The sequence below is a fragment of the Chinchilla lanigera genome, unplaced genomic scaffold (assembly GCF_000276665.1).
Source record: "Chinchilla lanigera isolate Chin_1 unplaced genomic scaffold, ChiLan1.0 scaffold00011, whole genome shotgun sequence".
Taxonomy (NCBI): domain Eukaryota; kingdom Metazoa; phylum Chordata; class Mammalia; order Rodentia; family Chinchillidae; genus Chinchilla; species Chinchilla lanigera.
Genome location: NW_004955412.1, coordinates 20,189,024 through 20,207,991, shown reverse-complemented (window position 1 = coordinate 20,207,991; position 18,968 = coordinate 20,189,024). Strand labels below are relative to the sequence as shown.

The following is an 18,968-nucleotide window of genomic DNA, read 5'->3' as shown; positions in this document are numbered from 1 at the left end:
AAATAAAATAAAATAAATTAAAAGAGCTGGAGATGCAGCTTAATGCTAAGGCCCAGGACCCCGTGTAAAGGCAGCTGTGCATGATGTGTGTTATCAGCATGTTTCACACTAGGTAGTAAAGCTCGTGTTCAAACAGGTCAGAATGCCTGGACAAACTCAAGACTAACTAGTTTTTGAAGGTTTCATGAAACTGATGAGATATTGGGAACTGCCTGGGTGACATGAAAGGAATAATGGGTTCTTGAAAGTAGCTGGGATGAGGTGAGAAATGCAGCTGGCTACAGAGATAGGGATAACAGACAGACAAAATTAGGAGCAGGATATGTAGGGGAAATGGGTATTAACCTTGCCTTCTTTTTCCTCTGTTTCCCAAGGTGATTATCGGGATGATCATATCTTTTCCCTCTACTTCATGATACCTTTTTTTTTCACCACCTTGGGATTGCTCTACCATAACTGGTAAGGAGGCCTGTGGCTAAGGGAGACAACTGTCTCATTATATAGCAAAGATAGTCCTAATCTTAACCCAGCTCCTGATAGGCTGAACTTGTGCATACTTTTGCTCATCGTTATCTGGGAGTTCCATTGGTGTATTCTGTTTTTTTTTTTTTTTTTTGCGGCACCAGGGATCAAACCTATGACCTCTTGAACGCTAGGCAAGTGTTTTACTACTGAGTTGCACCCCTAGCCTGGTAGTATTCCAAGATTCTCTCTTTTCTCAGCAGTTGGAGACAAGCGCTGTGGAGCCCCAGGAATAATTATGGGGACTTGGGTTCTGCAGAGTTGCTAGGACAGCTGGAGTCTCCTCTCAGTACTAGGGTCAGGGTGGCTGTGTGTGGTGGCACATGCCTGTAATCCCAGCTCTCTCGGGAGGCTGAAGCAGGAGGATCACCATGAGTTCGAAGCCACCCTTGGCTACATAGTGAGTTCAAGGCCAGCCTGGACTACACAGCAAGACCTTGCCATGCCAAAAAAAAAAAAACAAAAAAAAAACAAAAAACAAATGTCGCAGTTAGCCAAGTACTTAGCATGTATGATGTGAGAGAAAGGATTGCTAATGCCTCTTGCCACTGGCTCAGATCCTTTCCCCTATACAGGTACCCATCTCGAGTGTTTGTGGGAGACACCTTCTGTTACTTTGCTGGCATGACCTTTGCCGTGGTAGGCATCTTGGGACACTTCAGCAAGACCATGCTACTCTTCTTCATGCCACAGGTGTTCAACTTCCTCTACTCACTGCCTCAGCTCCTGCATATCATCCCCTGCCCTCGCCATCGTATACCCAGGTAGCCATTTGGGGGCTTAAAAGAGATATGAAAGCCTTTCACTTGGCATAGCTAAAGCCATTTTCTACATTTGCTATGCAAAGAATGTGGGCCCAAAGAAAGGCTAACTCTTTTTATGTAGGTAGCCCTTTAAGTTTACAAAGCACATTTACTTATATAATCTCATTTAATACTCACAGTAGTTCTGATCATAGAGTAGTAAGCAGCAGAGCCAGAAATAGATCTCATTCCATGTTCAGCACTTTTCCTAGTAGTTAACTCCAGAGAAGAAAGTTCTTTGAGTAGTGACCCAGTCACATGAAGCTGTCTTCCCTCTACAGACTCAATACCAAGACAGGCAAACTGGAGATGAGTTATTCCAAGTTCAAGACCAACAGTCTCTCTTTCTTGGGCACCTTTATTTTAAAGGTAACAAGGTAACAAGGAGGTAAGGCCCCAGGCCACCATCCTGAACTTGGGGAATGGGGAACCCAGGCCTACATTAGATCCAGAGGGAGCTTGGAAGATTAAGCACATCCCTGTTCCTAAAATGCAGGTATTAGCTGAAGTTCTGTCCATCTCTGGTCCCTCTAGGTAGCAGAGAGACTCCAGCTAGTGACAGTGCACCAGAGTGAGGATGAGGATGGGGCCTTCACTGAGTGTAACAACATGACCCTCATCAACTTGCTACTTAAGATCTTTGGGCCCATACATGAGAGGAACCTCACAGTGCTCCTGCTGCTGCTACAGGTGAGTGTGGGGGTGAGTTTGTGCCCCCTCGTTTCCCTTTCTCTGTGGTTCTTATTCTAGTCCTTTTCTCCTTGCAGATCCTGGGCAGTGCCGTCACCTTCTCCATTCGGTACCAGCTTGTCCGACTCTTCTATGATGTTTGAGTTCCCGAAGATTGCCCTTTACCACACAGTCTCCAGGGGTCCTGACTCGGGCCAGCCTGTCTGGTCCTGTGGGCCTCTCCCAGTCTTTACTCTCCTCCAGATTTTATTCCTAGCATTTTCCTTCACCTGTGATTATCCACATCCGGGGCCATTTTTGCTCTCCAGTGACTATTAATTGGACTTTGCCTATAGCCTCCTCCAACTTGCCACTTTCCCTACCCATCACAGCCTAAGGCGGGATGTAGCAGCTTTTATGCAGATATCCACAACTCAGCTTTCAGAGTCCTCTCAAGGAATATGCTGGGCCTGAGATAGAACCTGGGCTAGGACTAGGGACATTGGCTCAAAGGTGACTTGATATTTGATTATAAATTAAGTATTCTGATTAGTAAGAGGGGCCAGGTGCTCCCAATGGTGACAATAAAGTGTTACCTTTTTCGTCTTGTTCCTGTAGGTGAATTTCCTGTATGAATATTTTAGAATAGTTTGGGAGAGTTAGTGGAGGTTCCTTTTCCAAGAGAATGCCTATCTCTGCCCCAGCAGATCCTTTTTAGCAAGAAGTGAAAAGAACTGAACTGGGTGTGGTGGCACATGCCTGTTTCCCAGCACTCAGGAGGCTGAGGCAGGAGGATCATTGCGAGTTTGAGACCAGCCTGGGCTACAAAGTGGGCTCAAAGCCAGCCTGAACCACAAAGCGAGACCTTGTCTCAAAAAGACCAAAAGGAGGCTAAAAGACCCCACAAAAAACAAAAGAAGCAGAACCGAGACCAGTGAGAACATATTAAATGTGGTTTTTTTGTGGTTTTGTTTTTTTTTTTTCCTGGTACCGGGAATCGAACTCACGACCCCACGCTTGCGCCGCAGGCGCTGTGCCACTGAGCTATATCCCCAGCCCCGAGAACATATTAAATGTTGAAAATAGTGATACTTATAGGTAGAATGGAGGGCTGGTAGAACCTATTTGCTGGCAGAGGACTGAATTTTTAGGTCTCATTTCTTTCCTTTTCCCCTTGCTTTTTTTTTTTTTGGTTTTTCTCCGGTACCGGGAACCGAACTCACGACCTTGCGCTTGCCAGGCAGGCGTTTTGCCGCTGAGCTAAATCCCCAGCACCCCCCCCCCTTTTCCTTAAAAAGACTGAGTGGGTTGTGACTAGACTTGGGAGGATAGGAAAAAGATGGTGTAGTATTAACCCCTTTTAAAAATCTTATGCCAGCACAAAATTTGCCAGAGGCTAAGTGGCTTCAGAATCCACTCGTTTTGTCTTGCAGTTCTGGTGTCCCGCTGTAGCATTTAAATCTCGCGCGCTTTCCTTAGATTGGCCGCCCCTGGACGGGGTTGGCTGGCTACGTGCTATCACTCCTCCTCGCCGTCTTCCCCCGGGCAAAAGGTTTTCAAATTCTACCAATCGCAGGGCGCGCTCCCTCCACTGAGGGACGTCAGGGAAGGGTTAATCGCAACCAACCGGAGGCGGGTGTTAAGAGAAAAGAGCCAATCAGAAGAGCGCGAGGGCGTACCCTGTGGGGCTTATAAAGACGGCTCGAGCCGAACGCGGCAGCAGTTGGGCTGCGGCGGGCTGCGTTTGTGCTGTGTTTCAGAGGCGCTGCTCTTCACTGGTCTACCTCTTCCGCTATGTCCGGCCGGGGCAAGACTGGCGGCAAGGCCCGCGCCAAGGCCAAGTCTCGCTCTTCGCGTGCCGGCCTCCAGTTCCCGGTGGGCCGCGTACACCGGCTGCTGCGCAAGGGCCACTATGCCGAGCGGGTGGGCGCCGGCGCGCCGGTGTACCTGGCGGCCGTGCTGGAGTACCTCACCGCCGAGATCCTGGAGCTGGCGGGCAACGCGGCGCGCGACAACAAGAAGACGCGCATCATCCCGCGCCACCTGCAGCTGGCCATCCGCAACGACGAAGAGCTCAACAAGCTGCTGGGCGGCGTGACGATCGCCCAGGGAGGCGTCCTGCCCAACATCCAGGCCGTGCTGCTGCCCAAGAAAACGAGCGCCACCGTGGGGCCCAAGGCGCCGGCGAGCGGCAAGAAGGCCACGCAGGCCTCGCAGGAGTACTGAGGGCCCCGCGCCGGCCCCCGGCCCTCCTCAGGCCCCCACAAAGGCCCTTTTAAGGGCCACCACCGCCTCACAGAAAGAGCTGAGCCACGCGGGGCCGCGTCCCCGCCCCCCGTCCGCGCGCCCGCCCCTCCCCCGCCGCGCGGAGGCCTCGGGCCCTCGGCAACTTCCGGAGCCCCGGCCTCGCACCCGGCCGGGCCGGCGCCCTGAAGGTGAGTCCGCGGCGGCGGCGGGCGCGCGGCCTCGGCGGCAGAGAAGAGCTGAGCTAGGCGTGGAGGCCCGCCGACCCTGCCGCTCGCTCCCCGCCCTCGCTCGTGGGCCCGTGTGGCGCGGCCAGGACAAAGCTCCGCGAGGGGAGGAGCTGGGGAGGGGGCCGAGGCCTCCGGCTCGCGCTGGGGCTGGCCGTGCGAGCGGCCGAGTGTTCGAGCCCCGCCTCCCCCCGGCACCGAGAGACCACGCAAGTCAGCTGATCCCCGGCTGGACGGAGCCTCCGTTGGCTTGTGAACTGGAATTGTGCAGCTACCCCACCCGGAACTAGAACTTTAGGTAATGGGCAGTTTGAAATGGACCGTTTTGTTTATTAAAGGGTTTTTTAAAAAGTGTCTTGTTTTTCATTTTGCAAGAGTTGGACGCTTGATGACTGCATGCCTGCCTTCAGGTATTGAGGGTGGGAGACGCTAACGTAAATGTAAATAAGCTGCCGTTCACTGGAGAAGAAACAGGCAATTTTTGTGTGTGTGTTCTTTGGTTGTATTCAAGGTTGAATCCGGGCTCTTCACACTGAGCAACATCCCTAGCTCTTTCTCGAACGTGCAGCGACGATCCTCCTGCCACAGCCTCCCGAGCGCTGGGATTACAGGTGTGCGCCACCACGCCCGGCTACCCTACCTCTTCAATTTGATACAGGATCTCCATAAATAGCCTAGGCTGGGTTTGAATTTTCAAGCCTCCCGTCTCAGCCTCCCAGAGGGCTGGGATTACAGACATGTGCCACCAGGCCCAATTTAGAACACAGGATTTTTAAGGCGATTTTTCTCTTGCTGTTTTGGTGTTCCCGGGGAAACAGCTGATTCTGCTTGAAGTAACTACTGAAGTGAGACGAAGGATGTCCAGGAGGAGTTTGGATAGAGAGCCCACACTCAAGATTAAAGGGTTTTGTTTATTCCATGTCTTCACCCCAACCCCACCAAAAAACCACCTTCAGAGCTGGTTATTAGAGTTGGTTACATTCAAAGACTGACTTCACTTTTTCTCTAAAGAGATGGGGCCCCCACCTCTAAAGAGAGGAAGCAGGCAAGGCAACTGGCAAGTGCTGGAGTCTCAGATCCTGCAGTTTGGGGTAATCACTCCCCAGTTAGCACAAGGAACTGAATGAAGGCCGAGTGTAGGCACTTGTGCCCCTCACGCCAGTTAGTGGACATCATTAAGCTGCCGTGCAACATCCAGGATGTTCTTGGCTCCTTTGCTTAGCAACAAATTGGCCAGGCTGATGCCCAAGTTCTCAGCAGCCAGCTGGGCCCCTCGCGGAATGTTCCGGGCAGTGATGCCAACCAACTGGGGATCATCCTCTGGGCCATCTTCATGCTGCAGGAGGGTGGGAGGGGGATTGGGTGAGCACAAAGGGTTAGGGTTAGGGCCTACGTGTGTTCATTTTACTCCCTCCGCACCTGCAGCCTGGGTACCTGCACAGGGACGTGGATGGTGGCCTGCATGGTCTCTTGCATGCTATCTGAGCCATCTAGACTCCAGACTCCTCCAGTCAAGTACAGCTGAGAAAGAAAATGGTGGCCTCAGCACATTCTAAGAGGGGACTGCTTAGCAACCTGGGATGCACAGGGAGAAACGCCACAGTCCTTTCCTCTGTGTCCTCCCATTTTCCCTGCTTACCTGCCCATCCTTCATCACGGTGTGCACCGCCACTGGCACACTGCAGCCTCCTTCCTGCAATGACAAGTTCCACCCTGTGACCACAGCCTGCAGATCCACAGACCTCAGGGCCCAGACCTGGGTCCCCTCCACACCCAACATTCAAGGACAAGTTAGAACTACATGCACAGCCTGGCCCTTTGTCCTTCCCAGCTAGCCAAGTCCCCAGCCCTTCACAGGGGATGCGCAGGCCCTACCAAGTGCCTCAGGAAGGCCCTTTCGGCGATACAGCGAAGCAGGGTCTCACGGTCATGCAATACACCCACTAGATTCAAGATGTCCTGGTCCTTGGCTCGGACTTCCACGCCCAGGGCTCCCTGATGGAAAACAACAGGTTTGATTTTTCTCTCCAGCCAGTGCTCGTAAGGATGGAAACCACCTCTTCTCTATCTGCTCCCCAGGCCTTTTGTGCCAGTGACATCCCAGGGAAGCAGATACCTAAGGCTGTCTTGGTTGAGAAGAGAGAGGGGCACATTAATTAGTGCCCTCCCCACTCAAGCTCACCTGGCCTACAGCATACATGCATTCCTCAGGGTGCAGGATCTGTGGAACCAAAACAGGCAGTCAGAAAAGTGGGGGTGGGGGTGCCCCAAGCACCCAGCAGTGAGATGGGACATGCCTATCATCTACAAAACCAGGGGTCAACATAAGCAGGAGTCTGGCCACTGATTTCCAGCCTGGGACTTGTTCGTAGCTTGTAGTGTTAGTATTAAAGGTGGGTGTTCAAGAAGAGAGTACAAGCCAGGTGTGGTAGCACATGCTTGTAATTCCAGCACTTGGGAGGCTGAGGCAGGAGGATTGCCACAAGTTCAAAGCCTGTCAGGACTACATAGTGAGTTCAACGCCAGCTTGCACTACAAAGCGAGTCCCAGTCTCAAATAAACAAAAAAGAGAACACAGGCAGAAGGGAGATATAGATTAAGGAGAGGGGTGGCCCTACCTGCCCCACGCGGTTCTGCCAGCCCAGGCGCTGCAGGCCAGCAACAGCCAGGATGATGGCACTGAACTCCTGCTGTTCGTCCAGCTTGCGCAGTCGGGTGTTGAGGTTCCCCCGCTGTGGAGAGATGCTAAGGACCCACGGAGCCACAAACAGTTTGCTCTGCTTTAGTCTTTTCCTCTCTAACTGGCTGACTTCTCACTGCAGTTCTCAGCTTCATGAGCATAGCTACCACACTTTTAACTGAGCTGTTCTAAAGAGCCTCCCTATGGCAACTCATTTTGTTTGCACAAGTGCACAAGGCAGGTTTTATCACAGCTTCACTTTACAGATGAGGACAATGATAGGTTAAATAACTTGCCCAAAGTTACAAAATTTCTGGGAACTCTTTCCTGACCAACAAGTCTGTTTTTGAATGTTCCAGCTACATGCTTCTAGAGAATTACCTTTTTGCTTGTTGGAGCACTTAGCACATACTATTTTCAAAGTGAATTTTATGAAGCAGGGCTTGGTGGCAGAAGCCTGTAATCCCAGCACTCAGGAGGCTGAAGCAGGAGGATGGCTTCAAGTTTGAAGCCAACTGGGTTACATAGTGAGTTCAACGTCAGCCTGAACTACATAGCAAGAACTTGTCTCAAAAAAAAAAAAAAAAGTTAATTTTATGAAACACACTAAATAGGCATTATAAAAATCAAAACAGTGGCTGGGGATTTAGCTCAGTGGCACAGCACCTGCCTGACAAATGTGAGGTTGTGAGTTCGATTCCCAGTACTGGGGGAAAAAAAAGGTAAAAATCAAAGCAATATAGTAGCACTAAAGTAAAAATGGAGGCAACATCTACTTCTCCAGGAGTAATCACTGTTAAGTATTACTTTGTACTGTCAATGCCTGTGTCTGTCCACCTGAAATGTAAACTGTGTAAGGAGTGACAATGTTTATCTTAGTATTACTATCTCCAGTGCCAGGCACCTGTCTGGGGCTAAGAAAATATTAAAGGACTGTGGATGGATGCATGGATGTGGATAGAAAGACAGCTCACTCAGGCTGGGGATGCGGCTCAGTGATAGAGCTCTTGCCTTGCATGCACAAGGCCCTGGATTCAATCCCCAGCACCACATACATAATAAAACCCAATAATAATAATAATAATAAATAAATAAAAAGACAGCTCACTCCCCCCATGGGCCACTCGCTCTGGAAGCCCCTTACACTTGAGACTCTGTCTTCTTCCTTGGCTGATGCCCACTTCCTTTTATAAAAGGATACAATGTTCTTGAACTCCAGATGTGGGAACTTTCTCTGCAGCTGGGCTGCTCTCCGCAGGGAGCTGGTTCCCACCACACTGCACCGAGGAGAGGGTTTAAAATGACATTTAATACTAGGCAGCCCTATTCTGTTTGTCCTCCTCCCATCCCCCATCTGTGCCCATCCCACCCAGGTGCCTATCCAGGTCACACTCACCTCTTCTCTGGCAAGGTTTCTAAAGTCTTCCCCACAAATTTGGGGTGAAAGACAACAGCATCGTAGGGGCTTTCCCGCCTGGGAATGGAGGGAAGGTCATGGAATGAGGGCAAGGTTTTAATTCAGATCACATCTATTCTCCCTCAATAGCCAACTAACGTATTTTCTGAGTTTTCTGCCATGCTGGAGGACAGAGAGCCTTCAAGGCAGAGGGTCAAGTCCCAGACAGAAAAGCAAAGGGTCCCCTGAGGTCCATCCCCTGTCCAGGCTCCATTGCTCGAGCGACTCTTACTTGCAGATGGCTCCAATGGTGAAGCCAGGAGGTAGCACAGTAGGCAGGTCCTTTAGGGAGTGAACGACCAGGTCCACTCTACAAGATAGGACAGTAGAGCAAGAAGAAGGGGTTTGAGTAGCCGGCCCCGGCCTCCCTCGCTCAGTGCTGCTCTACTTCAGCAATGAGGCCAAGGGCAGCTCAGGAAGCAGGCGTCCCCAAGCCCTGAGGGCCTCGAGACCTGCTCCCTGCCTGCCCTCTACCCCACTCCCCTTGCCAATTTTGCACACCAGACAGCCAAGACTCAAATCAGGAAACTCTCCCTTCTGGAAGCCTGAACCCCACTTATGCCCATCTGATGGTCTAAGGCAGTGCAGCCTTGTTAATATCTGGATCCCAGCAAGAGATTGAGGGGTGCTATACTCTCTGGTCCTCACTTACTCGTTCCTCTCCAGGGCATGTTCCAGCTCCTTGGTAAACAGGCTCTTCTCTCCAATCTGTTGGGCAAAGAGCCTCAGAGTGACTCTCTTAGGGGAAGGAAAAAAAGGGGAGCCATCCAGGACTTTGGGGGAAGATGTTACCTTGGACAGCGCAGTGTCAAGAATCTTGTCTCCTGTGGTGGACATGGCAACTGAGGACAGAGTCAATTAGGAAGAGAGAATTAGGTACTCATTAATCAGCATTTATCTGGCCCCTACTGTGTCTACCTCGATGCTAAAATTCACGGTGGGGACAAAAAACCCATGAGCACCAGTCCTCGCCCCGCCCCCCGGAATGAACAATATAGGAGGGGGTGGGGGGTACAGACACACTCATAAAAGACCCAAGGGGGATGATACTAACCGCAGGCCAGCCCAGCCAGGCAGCACTACAGGTGTTCAGGGAGGGAAGCCCTCCAACTGGGAGCAGCCAAGAGCAATTATTAGAGGCCAGGGCGCAGGCGCTGGTCACAGGCAAAACCAGTAACACTGTGCTCCCCTCACCCAGGGCATGCTAGCTTCCCATTAACTTCCACTCCTCTCCAGAAAATTTACCTATTTCAAACTGCAGGCCAGGGTACAAGGCTTTTAACATTGCCACGACAGTGTCCGTCTGTATGCGAGCCAGCTAGGGACAGAGATTCGAATTAGTCCTTCCCTTCCCTGCCCATCCCTAGCTCAGATCCTCAGAGTGAGTGAGATCCTGAGGGGAGTGGGTTTCTCACCTGGGAAGGAGAGGGGGCTCGCCTGGGAGTCCATCGCACACCAACAACTGCCACGGCCCAGGAGCTAACTCTCCACAGGAAGCAATCTGCTATTCCCCCATTGGATTTAGATCCCAGCCGCCCCGTTTCCTCTGTGCTGGGAACCAGCCCTCTGGGCCCCCTCAGCTTGTGATGCTGTGAGCACTAGGGCTCTTCTGATAAATGTCCTCTACCCCATGTCTGTACTCACCTGGCTTTTACGGGTACCCACTCGAATCACTCTCATCACTGAGCTGTCGTCTTCCTGCAGAAAAAGTCCCCGGGGTTACAGTCCTCTCTGTCCCTTGTATTTCACAAGGCCTTATTCAAGAACCAGAATTACTGCTTTAGAGGAAAGAAGCCTCAGCCTCTGGCCTATGTGTGACCAGTGAGTCCTGGAGTGAGCAAATTCTCCAAGACTGGTGTCTGTCCCTTCTGCTCTTCTCCAAGATCCAGAGAAGCAAAGACCAGAGGGAAGCAACACTCAGGTCTGCTGCTGCAGTGTCAGTAACCAGGACACTGGGCCCCACGGCCCACCCCGGCCAAAGCAGGTCTTGGTGGGAGTGCTGCACACAGCCGGGTGGGTGAAGAGATAAGGCCCATCAGCCTGGCTACAGGAAGGGCGGGGCCTGCAGCTGGCTGGGGAAGGGCCGCTAGAGCCACTCATCACTTGAAGACAGGTTTGCTATCCACAAGGGAGCTGGTGTTCAAGAAACCTTCAGTGCCACCCAGGTGCCAAGAGCTACCCCACAACTACCACCCTAAGGGTCCCATAACCCCTGGAGCAGAAAACTAATTTTGTCATCAAGGAGCATAAACACGGGTCTGACGGACCCACGTTTATTCTTTAGAGTATTTCTATTGATGAATTATTAATTTTAATTTTGAGCTTTCTTACATTAAACAAAGAGTACTTAACAGGAAAAATATCACTAAAGTACTGAGTTTTTAGTATTTATTGTTTATTAAAAAAGCATCAAGAGCCAGGTGTGGTGGTGCATATCTGTAACCCCAGCACTAAGGAGGCTGACGCAGGAGGATCATTGTGAGTTTGAGGCCAACCTGGGTTACAAAGTGATTTCAAGGCCAGCCTGAACTGCATAGTGAGACCCTGTCTCAAAAAGACAAAAGAAAAAAAAAAAAACATTCAAAATTTTTAACATTGACTGGATTTTTGTGTACAATTCTAAAAAGGAACATCAGAAGTAAACTCCCATATAAACTACAATGAAAATACTAGGGGCTGGGGATTTTAGCTCAGCAGTACAGCGCCTGCCTGGCAAGTGTGAGGTCGTGAGTTCGATTTCTGGTACCAGTAAAAAAAAAATACTAATAGCACTCTATAAAAATTAGTCTTTTCAATTATCACACCTAGGGCAGTCTGCACACATGACAACAGCATGTTCCATATATGCACATCGCTTACACTGATAGCACATGTGCTTTGCTTTCCTAGAGGACATACTTGACATCTGTGGTCTTACTGTTTTCTTAGGAGGTTCTTACTATATTATACAGTGTGTAGTTAACAGGAACATAAAATATTAATAAAATAAGTTATTAAATTCTTAATATGTATTGTCACCTCTCTTCCTGTTTTGTCAGAAGCTTCCTACTATATTATACAACATGCACTTAGCAGGGAAATAAAATGTCAATAAAATATCAAATATGTAATAAGTGGGTCAGGCATAGTGGTACATGCCTGTGATCCCAGCAGTTGGGAGGCTACGGCAAGAGGACTGCTGTGTGTTTAAGGCCAGCCTTGGCTACAAAGTGAATTCAAGGCCAGTCTGATCTGCATAGTGAGACTCTGCCTCAAAAAGACAAAAAAAGAAAGCAATGAGTACTGACACTAGACATCAACATTTTCACATCAGCTGTTTATTTACTTACAAAACCTAAAAGATAACATCAAAAATAAAAACCTATGTGAACTACAATGTAAACACAAACCAAAGTCTACCACAGAAATAAGCTAGGATTCAACTGTCACAGCCAAGGCAGTCTTCACACATGACAACTGCATGTTTCTTTCTTTCTTTTTTTTTTTTTTTGGTACTGGGAATCAAACTCAGGATCTTGTGCTTGCCAGGCAGGTGCTTATGCCACTGAGGTATATCCCCGGCCGACACAACTGGATGTTTCATATACACTTACACTGATAGCACATCTCTTGTTTTCATGTACTTTCTTGTAGGGCACAACTGACATCTCTTTTGTTTTCCTGTTGTGGTAGTAGGTCTCTGTGATGTTGTGCCTGCCTGTTCACCTGTCAGCTCACCAGTGTGCTCCACAATTTTTTTTACATAGTTGCCCAGGCAGAAGCATTTTGTTTTGCCTTGCTGTAAATGATCTTTTATGAGCTCTATTCCCAATCCTCTGAGATAATTTCTCTGTGATATTTTGCACTGGTTATTTTTTTTTAAACTATCAAACTACGCCACACATGTTTAGGATCAAGTAAAACACAATCATTGGCCAATGCTTTGTATTTCAAGTGACATCATAATTCTGCATAACTCATCAACAGCATCTTCTCCATGTTTGGTTTTGTTTTGGTTTTGGTTTTCGGTTTTGATTTTTAGACAGGGTCTCACTATGTAGTGTAGGCTGGCCTCGAAATCATGGCGATCCTCCTGTCTCAGCCTCCCAAAGGCTGGAATTACAGGTGTGCACCACCACACTCAACTCACAGCATCTCGTATCATTTTTGTCTGTTACAATTTCCAACACTGAATGTCAGTGCTGGCATTCTATCCAATATGTTTTACCTCTGCCAAGACCTTCACTGTATTTTCAGACCTACTTCTAACATTGTATTCTATTTGGTTGAGTGGTCATTTCACAACATTTCGACCAATCAAATATGTACTCACATTGCTGTTTTCTTTATCATCTGAATCAAGAAGGTCTGCATTCCCTGTGTCTGTATCATTCGATTCTTGCTCCATTTTACAATCACAGAAACTTTGGCTCACATGGCCAACATCAAAGTCATAATCATCATCATTATCCACCTACACCACTCTTCTGTTATGAAAGCATGTATTTTACCAAAATGGTTCATCTTAATCATCCATGCATGAGTAATCTGATTATTCACTTTTTTTTTTTGGAGATAGGGTCTTGCTATGTAGTTCAGACCGGCTTTAAACTCACTATGTAGCCCAGGCTGGCCTTGAACTCCTGGTGATCTTTCTGCCTCAGCTCCCCAAGTGCTGGAATTATATGTGTGTGCAAGCACGCCCACCTTGATGATTCACTTTTGACCTCTTCCAAAATTTGCAAATCTGGTTTTCATGTGCCACAGTACTGAAATGGGCTACTTCTACCAGAAAAATCAAAGACAACTTTTTTTTTTTTTTAACAAATCCTGAAAAAAAAAAACAACACAAATCCTGGAGTGGTGTGGGTCTATCGGACCCTCTGTGATGCTCAGGTAAACATACACAGTACAGTTAGATGGTATAAAGGTGGGTCCAAATTCTGTTCTGATGCTTTTGCACACCTGCCACTCCTTGCCATTTGTCATACCAAGTGGGTAAACACAGATTGCTTCTTGAATTCCTCAGGCAAAGGTACTGAGATGCACAGCCAACTACTCTAATGCTAAAGTACAAATTTACAGTAGAAAAGTAAAGATGGGTCCACTTGACCCTTGAGGGTTTCTGAATGGAATGCTGAATCTTGCTCAGCCTCTTGGCTGGGTGATCTTGGGCATATCATCCCATCCAGGCCTGTTGGTTCATCTATAAAATGAAGTTTCTTCTGTAAGAGTGTGATGTTGAACTGCCCAATGTTCATTCAATCTGAAGTGTTGTTTCTAGTTTCACCAACAAGTAAATGGGGTACCAGAGCCCAAGGCAAGAATTGAAAAGGACACATCTCTTGTTCTTGCCAGGGCACCTTTGACAAAGGCTCTTCAGTCTGACACACAGTTCCCGTTTCTTTCTACATCAGACAGGAGCCGCTGTAGAAAAAGTCAACTTTACCTGCTCTTCAATCTTCATCCCATGGAATTCTTTGGCTGGCAGACATCGGGGGTCTCTGATGCTGGAGGAGGCGAGAGCCTGCTTCTCTTGCATTCTAGTCTACACTGTGATCATTCCTTCAGTGTATCAACTCTCAGAGGCCCTCTGCACATTTGACCACGCTTGAAACGCTAAATGTGGCCACTAGAATTCGAGACCACAGGGAGCCCACAGAAGAATGTAAGGACCCAGAACTCCTGGGTTCAAACAGTCCCTTAAATTTACTGCATCTGAACAACATATTCAAGTCAAATTGTTCCGTTAAAAAGTAAGTATTTGCCAGGCACACTGGAACTCGCCTGTAATCTCAGCCCTTGGGCAGCTAAAGTAGGAAGGGGACTTGAGCCCAGGAATTTGACAACAGCCGGAGCAACATAGCTTTTGCCTATTGTCTTCACGACAATCTTATTGCACTTCTCTCAGGATGTTACAGAAGCAAAGGTTGGTGCTGAGAGGTGAAACGCTTTGCTCAGGGTCATACAGCTAATAATGGGGCAGAGAGTGGACTCTGGACTCCAGATCTCCCTCCTCCTAGCCCAGTGCGCTGGAACGTCTACACTAGCATTGAATCATCCCGCTGCTCACAGCAGGCTGGGCAGGGGGCGATGAATAGCTGCCCTATCCCTGTCTTATCTCAGCCGTACAGTGCCGGTAGCTTGCAACTGCACAAGTCCAGAGCTCAGCAAGCAGGCTCCGCACGCACGGGAGGGCCAAAAGTGGCCCCTCCCACGGCAGTAATGCAGTGCTGTCTCTTTTGAGGATTTACGAGTAGGCTGGGGGTGGGTGCTGGGTGACCGCTATAAGGGAGAAGGCGCATGATGTTTGTGTACAGCTCGGAGACATGGGGTTGTCCTCTCCTCTGGATCAGAAGTGGAACGTCTTCCAAAGTGGCTGCACCCGCCCTAGGCCTTATAGCGCGAAAGGACTAGACAACTAGAGGAACAACAGCAAAGCATCCCGGGCCTGAGCCAGAAGCCCACCCGCAAGGACAGGGATTCCACCACCGTCCACACTTCTACTCTTTAACTTAGCACCCACTACGCACGGATAGCCCCTATTGGCCCTTTAAAAATCATACAGCGGGGAAGAAGTGACGGATAGCCATTACGACCAATAGAAGACGGAGGATGGGCAACCTGGGGCCAATCGTTACACGGCTCTCCCGGAAGCCCCAAGCGTGCGGGTCACCCGCACAGGACTCACCGCCTTTGTAGCCGCGTCGCCATTACCAGACATAACTCCACTGAGGAAGTAGCCCGGCCGTACTGCTAAGGTCTCCTGGGTTCCGTGGAACCGGAGGCTCGGGTCGGCGGGGACGGGAGCACATATGGGCCAGAGCCTGTCCTTCGGCCTGACTGCGGGACGTGCAGAGGGCTCTGCGTCACGTCCGGTGCCCTCCCTCGGGGGGGCGGGACTCTCCCCTGGGCGGGAATTAGAACCTTGGCGTAGGAGCAGACCCCGCCCATGGCTCAAGCGGTTCACCCGGGAGCTGGGTCCGGCTAACCCAGAGATGTCGTGGTTTGACACCGAGGACTACCGACTCTACCCTTTTCATCTCTTCTCTTCTTTTTGCCCTTGCTGAAGAGTGAAGTCAGGTAGCGCTGAGATACACCCCCCCTTTTTTTTTAAATTTTGAGAAAGGGTCGCACTTCCAGGCTGCTCCCCAAACTTGCCATCCTCCTGCTTTAGGCCCGCGAGGAGCTGGGATTACACGTGTGAAAACCTGTGTCAGAGGGCAGGTCTCCTGCCGGTTCTATCTATAAATTATCTCCAGTCCCCTCCTACTGTGAGTTAAGCAGAAGTTAATCGTGCCCTAGAGGAAAAGGAGGCTCTATTAACCCTAAAATGCTAGGTTTCAAGTGCAAGATACTGAGGAACCTGCGGAGGGCTCATGGTCAGGTCCTGCGCCCGCCCTCGAAGGGGAAGGACCTGGCTCTGGGCGGGAATTACAACCTGTGCCTCAGCGGACCACACCCCACCCGGTCCACGCTGGGCATCATTCATCGACTTCTAAAAGGGCCATTCCAGAAGACTCCATGCTTAATTCTACAACTTCATCTCACCAAGTGGCACAAGTAATTAGTGCAATTTATGTGGCACTCTGTTCTGTTCCAACTTTTTTTTTGCTCCGTTTAAACTTAGCTTTTGGGGCCTGGGGATTTAGCTCAGCGGCAAAGCGCCTGCCTGGCAAGCGCAAGGTTGTGAGTTCGGTTCCCAGTACCGGAGAAAAACCAAAAAAAAACAAAAAACAAATAAACTTAGCTTTGCTGTAATTCTGAAATAAGCAGCACGGGTTGTTTTTTTTTTTTTTTTTTTTTTCTTTAAATGAGATAGAATAGAGTATCACCATGTAGTTCAGGCTGGCCTCGAATGCACAATAATTCTCAGCTTCCCAAATCCTGGGATTACAGGTGTGTGGCACCATGCCTGGCTTGGCATTTGTGTTTTTAAAAATGAGAAACTGGTTCAGAGGAATTAAAGGATATGCCTAAAGACAAGTGAAATGAGAGCGCCACTACCACATTATTATCTTGTGTGCTGGAGCCAGACTTAGGGCTTCAAACTGAGCTACTGAGACTTTCTGGTTCTTTCTTGGCCCTTTTCATATTTCAGTTTGAGACAGAGTCTTGCTAAATCACCTTAGCCTCAGCCTCCCAGAGTGCTGGGATTACAATGTGCCATCATGCAGTACTACATTTTTGTTTTGTTTTGTTTTGTCTTTTTGAGACAGGATCTCACTATGCCGTTCAGCTGGCCCTGAATTTACTTTGTAGCCTAGGCTGGCCTCAAGCTCGCAGCGATCCTTCTGCCTCAGCTTCCAGAGTGCTGGCAGGTAAGTGGTGTGCATCACCATGGCCAGCCAGTACTGTGTTTTTGAAGGCTACTTAAATGTCCATGTTACTTCTTTCAGTTAAATAATCCTGTTGGAGGCTTTTTTTTTGGACAGGAAGTATGCCCCAGATTACACATGGACACCAGTAACATAAAGCTAGCTGATAGCCTCAAAGAGGGAAAAGTGTTTCAGTGGGGCAGAGGGAAAGTTCGGTGATACAGCACTCTCCTACCATGGGCAAAAAATATCCTCAGTTCAATCCGCAACACCACCACCACGAAAAAAAAAGCCTGTAAGATTTATTCTATCACTTGGTATCACTTGAGTAGAGCAGGACATCAACCTATCCGTTAGGATGGCATACTACGCCCAAGGTTCCCTGCCAGAATCTGTCTCCTGCTTGAATATTTCCTGAACACAAAAACCCAAAGGCTCTTGTTTAGGCTGCTCTTGGAGCTCAGTTGAACCTTTTTTCCTTTTGGGGGTGTATGTCTGCTGGGATCAAACACACAGTCTTTACCCTGAGCAATATTTATTTTTTGAGACAAGGGTCTCACAGGTTGCCCAGACTGGCCTCACACTTGTAATCCTGACTATGCCTCCCAAGTGGCTGAGATTATAGGCTTGGATCACTGTGCCTGGCTCATTATGCCTTCTATTCAGTAGAGGGAACTATGCTAGAATCTACAGGCCCACCCGCTGCAAGGAAGTCTATAGGAAAGGAACTGGGGCTTTGGAACAGACGAAAAGTACATTATGCACAATTAAGAATCAATACGAAGACTCCAGAAAAAATGCTTCAAAGGCTAGGTGTGGTGGCACACTCCCATAATCCCAGCATCCAGGAGGCTGAGGCACAAGAATCTTGAGTTTGAGGCCAGTATGAACCATCATATCGGGACCCTGTATCAAAAAAATCAAAAAATCAAAATAAATCCTTCAGCCCTCCTATCATTATAGTGCTTTATTTATAGACTCTGAGCAAGGACCCAAGCACAGCCTGGTGCTCCTGAATAGAGAATAAAGTAGCTATTGTCCATACTCTGTGGTTGCTGAGGTGCCCTCCCCCACTGGTCTGGAATACTCTACACTGCTAGTCAGTGGGAGGGACAGCAAGCTGGCAAAGGAGGTGGCAGGAAAAGAAAGTCCCCTTGAGTCCTGAGGGCAGTGGCATCATGTCAGACTGGAGCCATGTGCATGTCTGCTTGCCTTTTGTGCAGCCATAGTCCACTGCAGTCCCATGTCCATCCAGCTGTGCCCAGGATCACATCCTTCCCAGTGAGCTGCTTAAGTGCCCCTCCTGGAGTGCATAAGCAGGTCCCGCTGCAGCCCGGCCTCCAGGCTAGGGGTCAGTCTGGCTGTGGGAGGGTCGGTCAGCAGAGTCAATTTGTTGAAGACACCTCGGCCAAAGTAGTCAGCAATCACAGAGAAGCTGTCGTTAGAGCACTTGAGCTGCAGGGACAGAGGAAGGAGCAACAAAGAATCAGAATTAAAATGCTTATTTCCTACCTGAGGAGAAAGGAAACAAGCCCTGCAGTGCTCAGGGGGCTCTGATGCTGGTGGCAGCCCCCTGCCCCATGCAGCCCACGCATGCCCACCTGGTGCTGGAACTGATCATGCAGATCTCGCTTCTGTTCCTGAGCCCGGATCATATCCATGACCTTCCGGTTTTCCGGGAGGCAGGTGGGGCAGTCGGCATCACTTTCTGAGTAACTCTCAAAGCAGTGCTGGTGGAACGAGTGGCCACACAGGAAGTGGACTGAGGGCAACTCCAAGGCACTGTTACAGATGCTGCACTTGGTCTTCTGGAAAATCTTTGGACTACAGGCAAGGGGTACCAGAAATGAGTGTCAAAGAGTGAGGGCAGGTCCAAGAGCCCAGGAGAGAGAGAGAAGGCAGCTGGCTCAGAGGAGGAAAGGTCCCTGTGAAGGGACCCGGACCCCACCTGCTTTTCTTAGCACCTACAGGGAGTTAAGTAAGGGCAACAACCCCAGGCCTCCAGTGAGTTTCAGGAAGCACAAGTAACCCAGGGGGATAGGTTCCCTCTCTCAAGTGTCACAAGTGCCA

The 18,968-nt window shown here is 49.3% G+C and overlaps 4 protein-coding genes across 8 annotated transcripts in view; 2 read left to right on the top strand and 2 right to left on the bottom strand.

The window, feature by feature from the left end:
* The window catches only part of Dpagt1 (dolichyl-phosphate (UDP-N-acetylglucosamine) N-acetylglucosaminephosphotransferase 1 (GlcNAc-1-P transferase)), a 12,494-nt gene extending 9,883 nt beyond the window's left edge, over window positions 1–2,611 (top strand). Inside the window, exons 5-9 of one of the 2 annotated variants that reach the window (XM_005378303.2) lie at window positions 375–459; window positions 1,098–1,286; window positions 1,607–1,694; window positions 1,860–2,015; window positions 2,093–2,611. In XM_005378303.2, the coding sequence (XP_005378360.1) occupies window positions 375–459; window positions 1,098–1,286; window positions 1,607–1,694; window positions 1,860–2,015; window positions 2,093–2,158 (584 nt within the window). In that variant the 3' untranslated portion in view covers window positions 2,159–2,611. Of the gene's footprint in view, window positions 1–374; window positions 460–1,097; window positions 1,287–1,606; window positions 1,703–1,859; window positions 2,016–2,092 lie in introns of those variants that run through there. The other variant, XM_013511212.1, reaches the window with a different exon arrangement.
* Window positions 2,612–3,277: 666 nt separating this feature from the next.
* LOC102025775 (histone H2AX) lies at window positions 3,278–4,819 on the top strand. Its single transcript, XM_005378302.2, has one exon. It carries the CDS (start codon window positions 3,789–3,791, stop codon window positions 4,218–4,220), a length of 432 nt encoding a protein of 143 aa, XP_005378359.1. The 5' UTR covers window positions 3,278–3,788; the 3' UTR covers window positions 4,221–4,819.
* A 537-nt stretch (window positions 4,820–5,356) lies between these two features.
* On the bottom strand, window positions 5,357–15,473 carry Hmbs (hydroxymethylbilane synthase). 4 transcript variants are annotated; one of them, XM_013511074.1, is made up of 14 exons: window positions 15,272–15,473; window positions 10,246–10,355; window positions 9,847–9,919; window positions 9,394–9,443; window positions 9,254–9,309; window positions 8,834–8,911; window positions 8,542–8,619; window positions 8,347–8,422; window positions 7,084–7,197; window positions 6,648–6,686; window positions 6,341–6,460; window positions 6,105–6,158; window positions 5,885–5,986; window positions 5,357–5,801 (listed from the first exon to the last, which is right to left on the bottom strand). In XM_013511074.1, exons 2-14 carry the CDS (start codon window positions 10,279–10,281, stop codon window positions 5,628–5,630), a joined length of 1,050 nt encoding a protein of 349 aa, XP_013366528.1. In that variant the 5' UTR covers window positions 10,282–10,355; window positions 15,272–15,473; the 3' UTR covers window positions 5,357–5,627. The 4 variants fall into 4 exon arrangements, with proteins under 4 accessions (XP_013366528.1, XP_013366529.1, XP_005378356.1 ...); XM_013511075.1 differs by having other exon boundaries at window positions 6,410–6,460; window positions 10,246–10,299; XM_005378299.2 differs by having other exon boundaries at window positions 10,246–10,299; window positions 15,272–15,472.
* A 2,377-nt stretch (window positions 15,474–17,850) lies between these two features.
* The window catches only part of Vps11 (vacuolar protein sorting 11 homolog (S. cerevisiae)), a 28,622-nt gene continuing 27,504 nt past the window's right edge, over window positions 17,851–18,968 (bottom strand). Inside the window, exons 17-18 of the mRNA XM_005378298.2 lie at window positions 18,500–18,722; window positions 17,851–18,353 (exon numbers count right to left, since the gene is read on the bottom strand). Coding sequence (XP_005378355.1) covers window positions 18,189–18,353; window positions 18,500–18,722 — 388 coding nt within the window. The 3' untranslated portion in view covers window positions 17,851–18,188. The remainder of the gene's footprint in view (window positions 18,354–18,499; window positions 18,723–18,968) is intronic.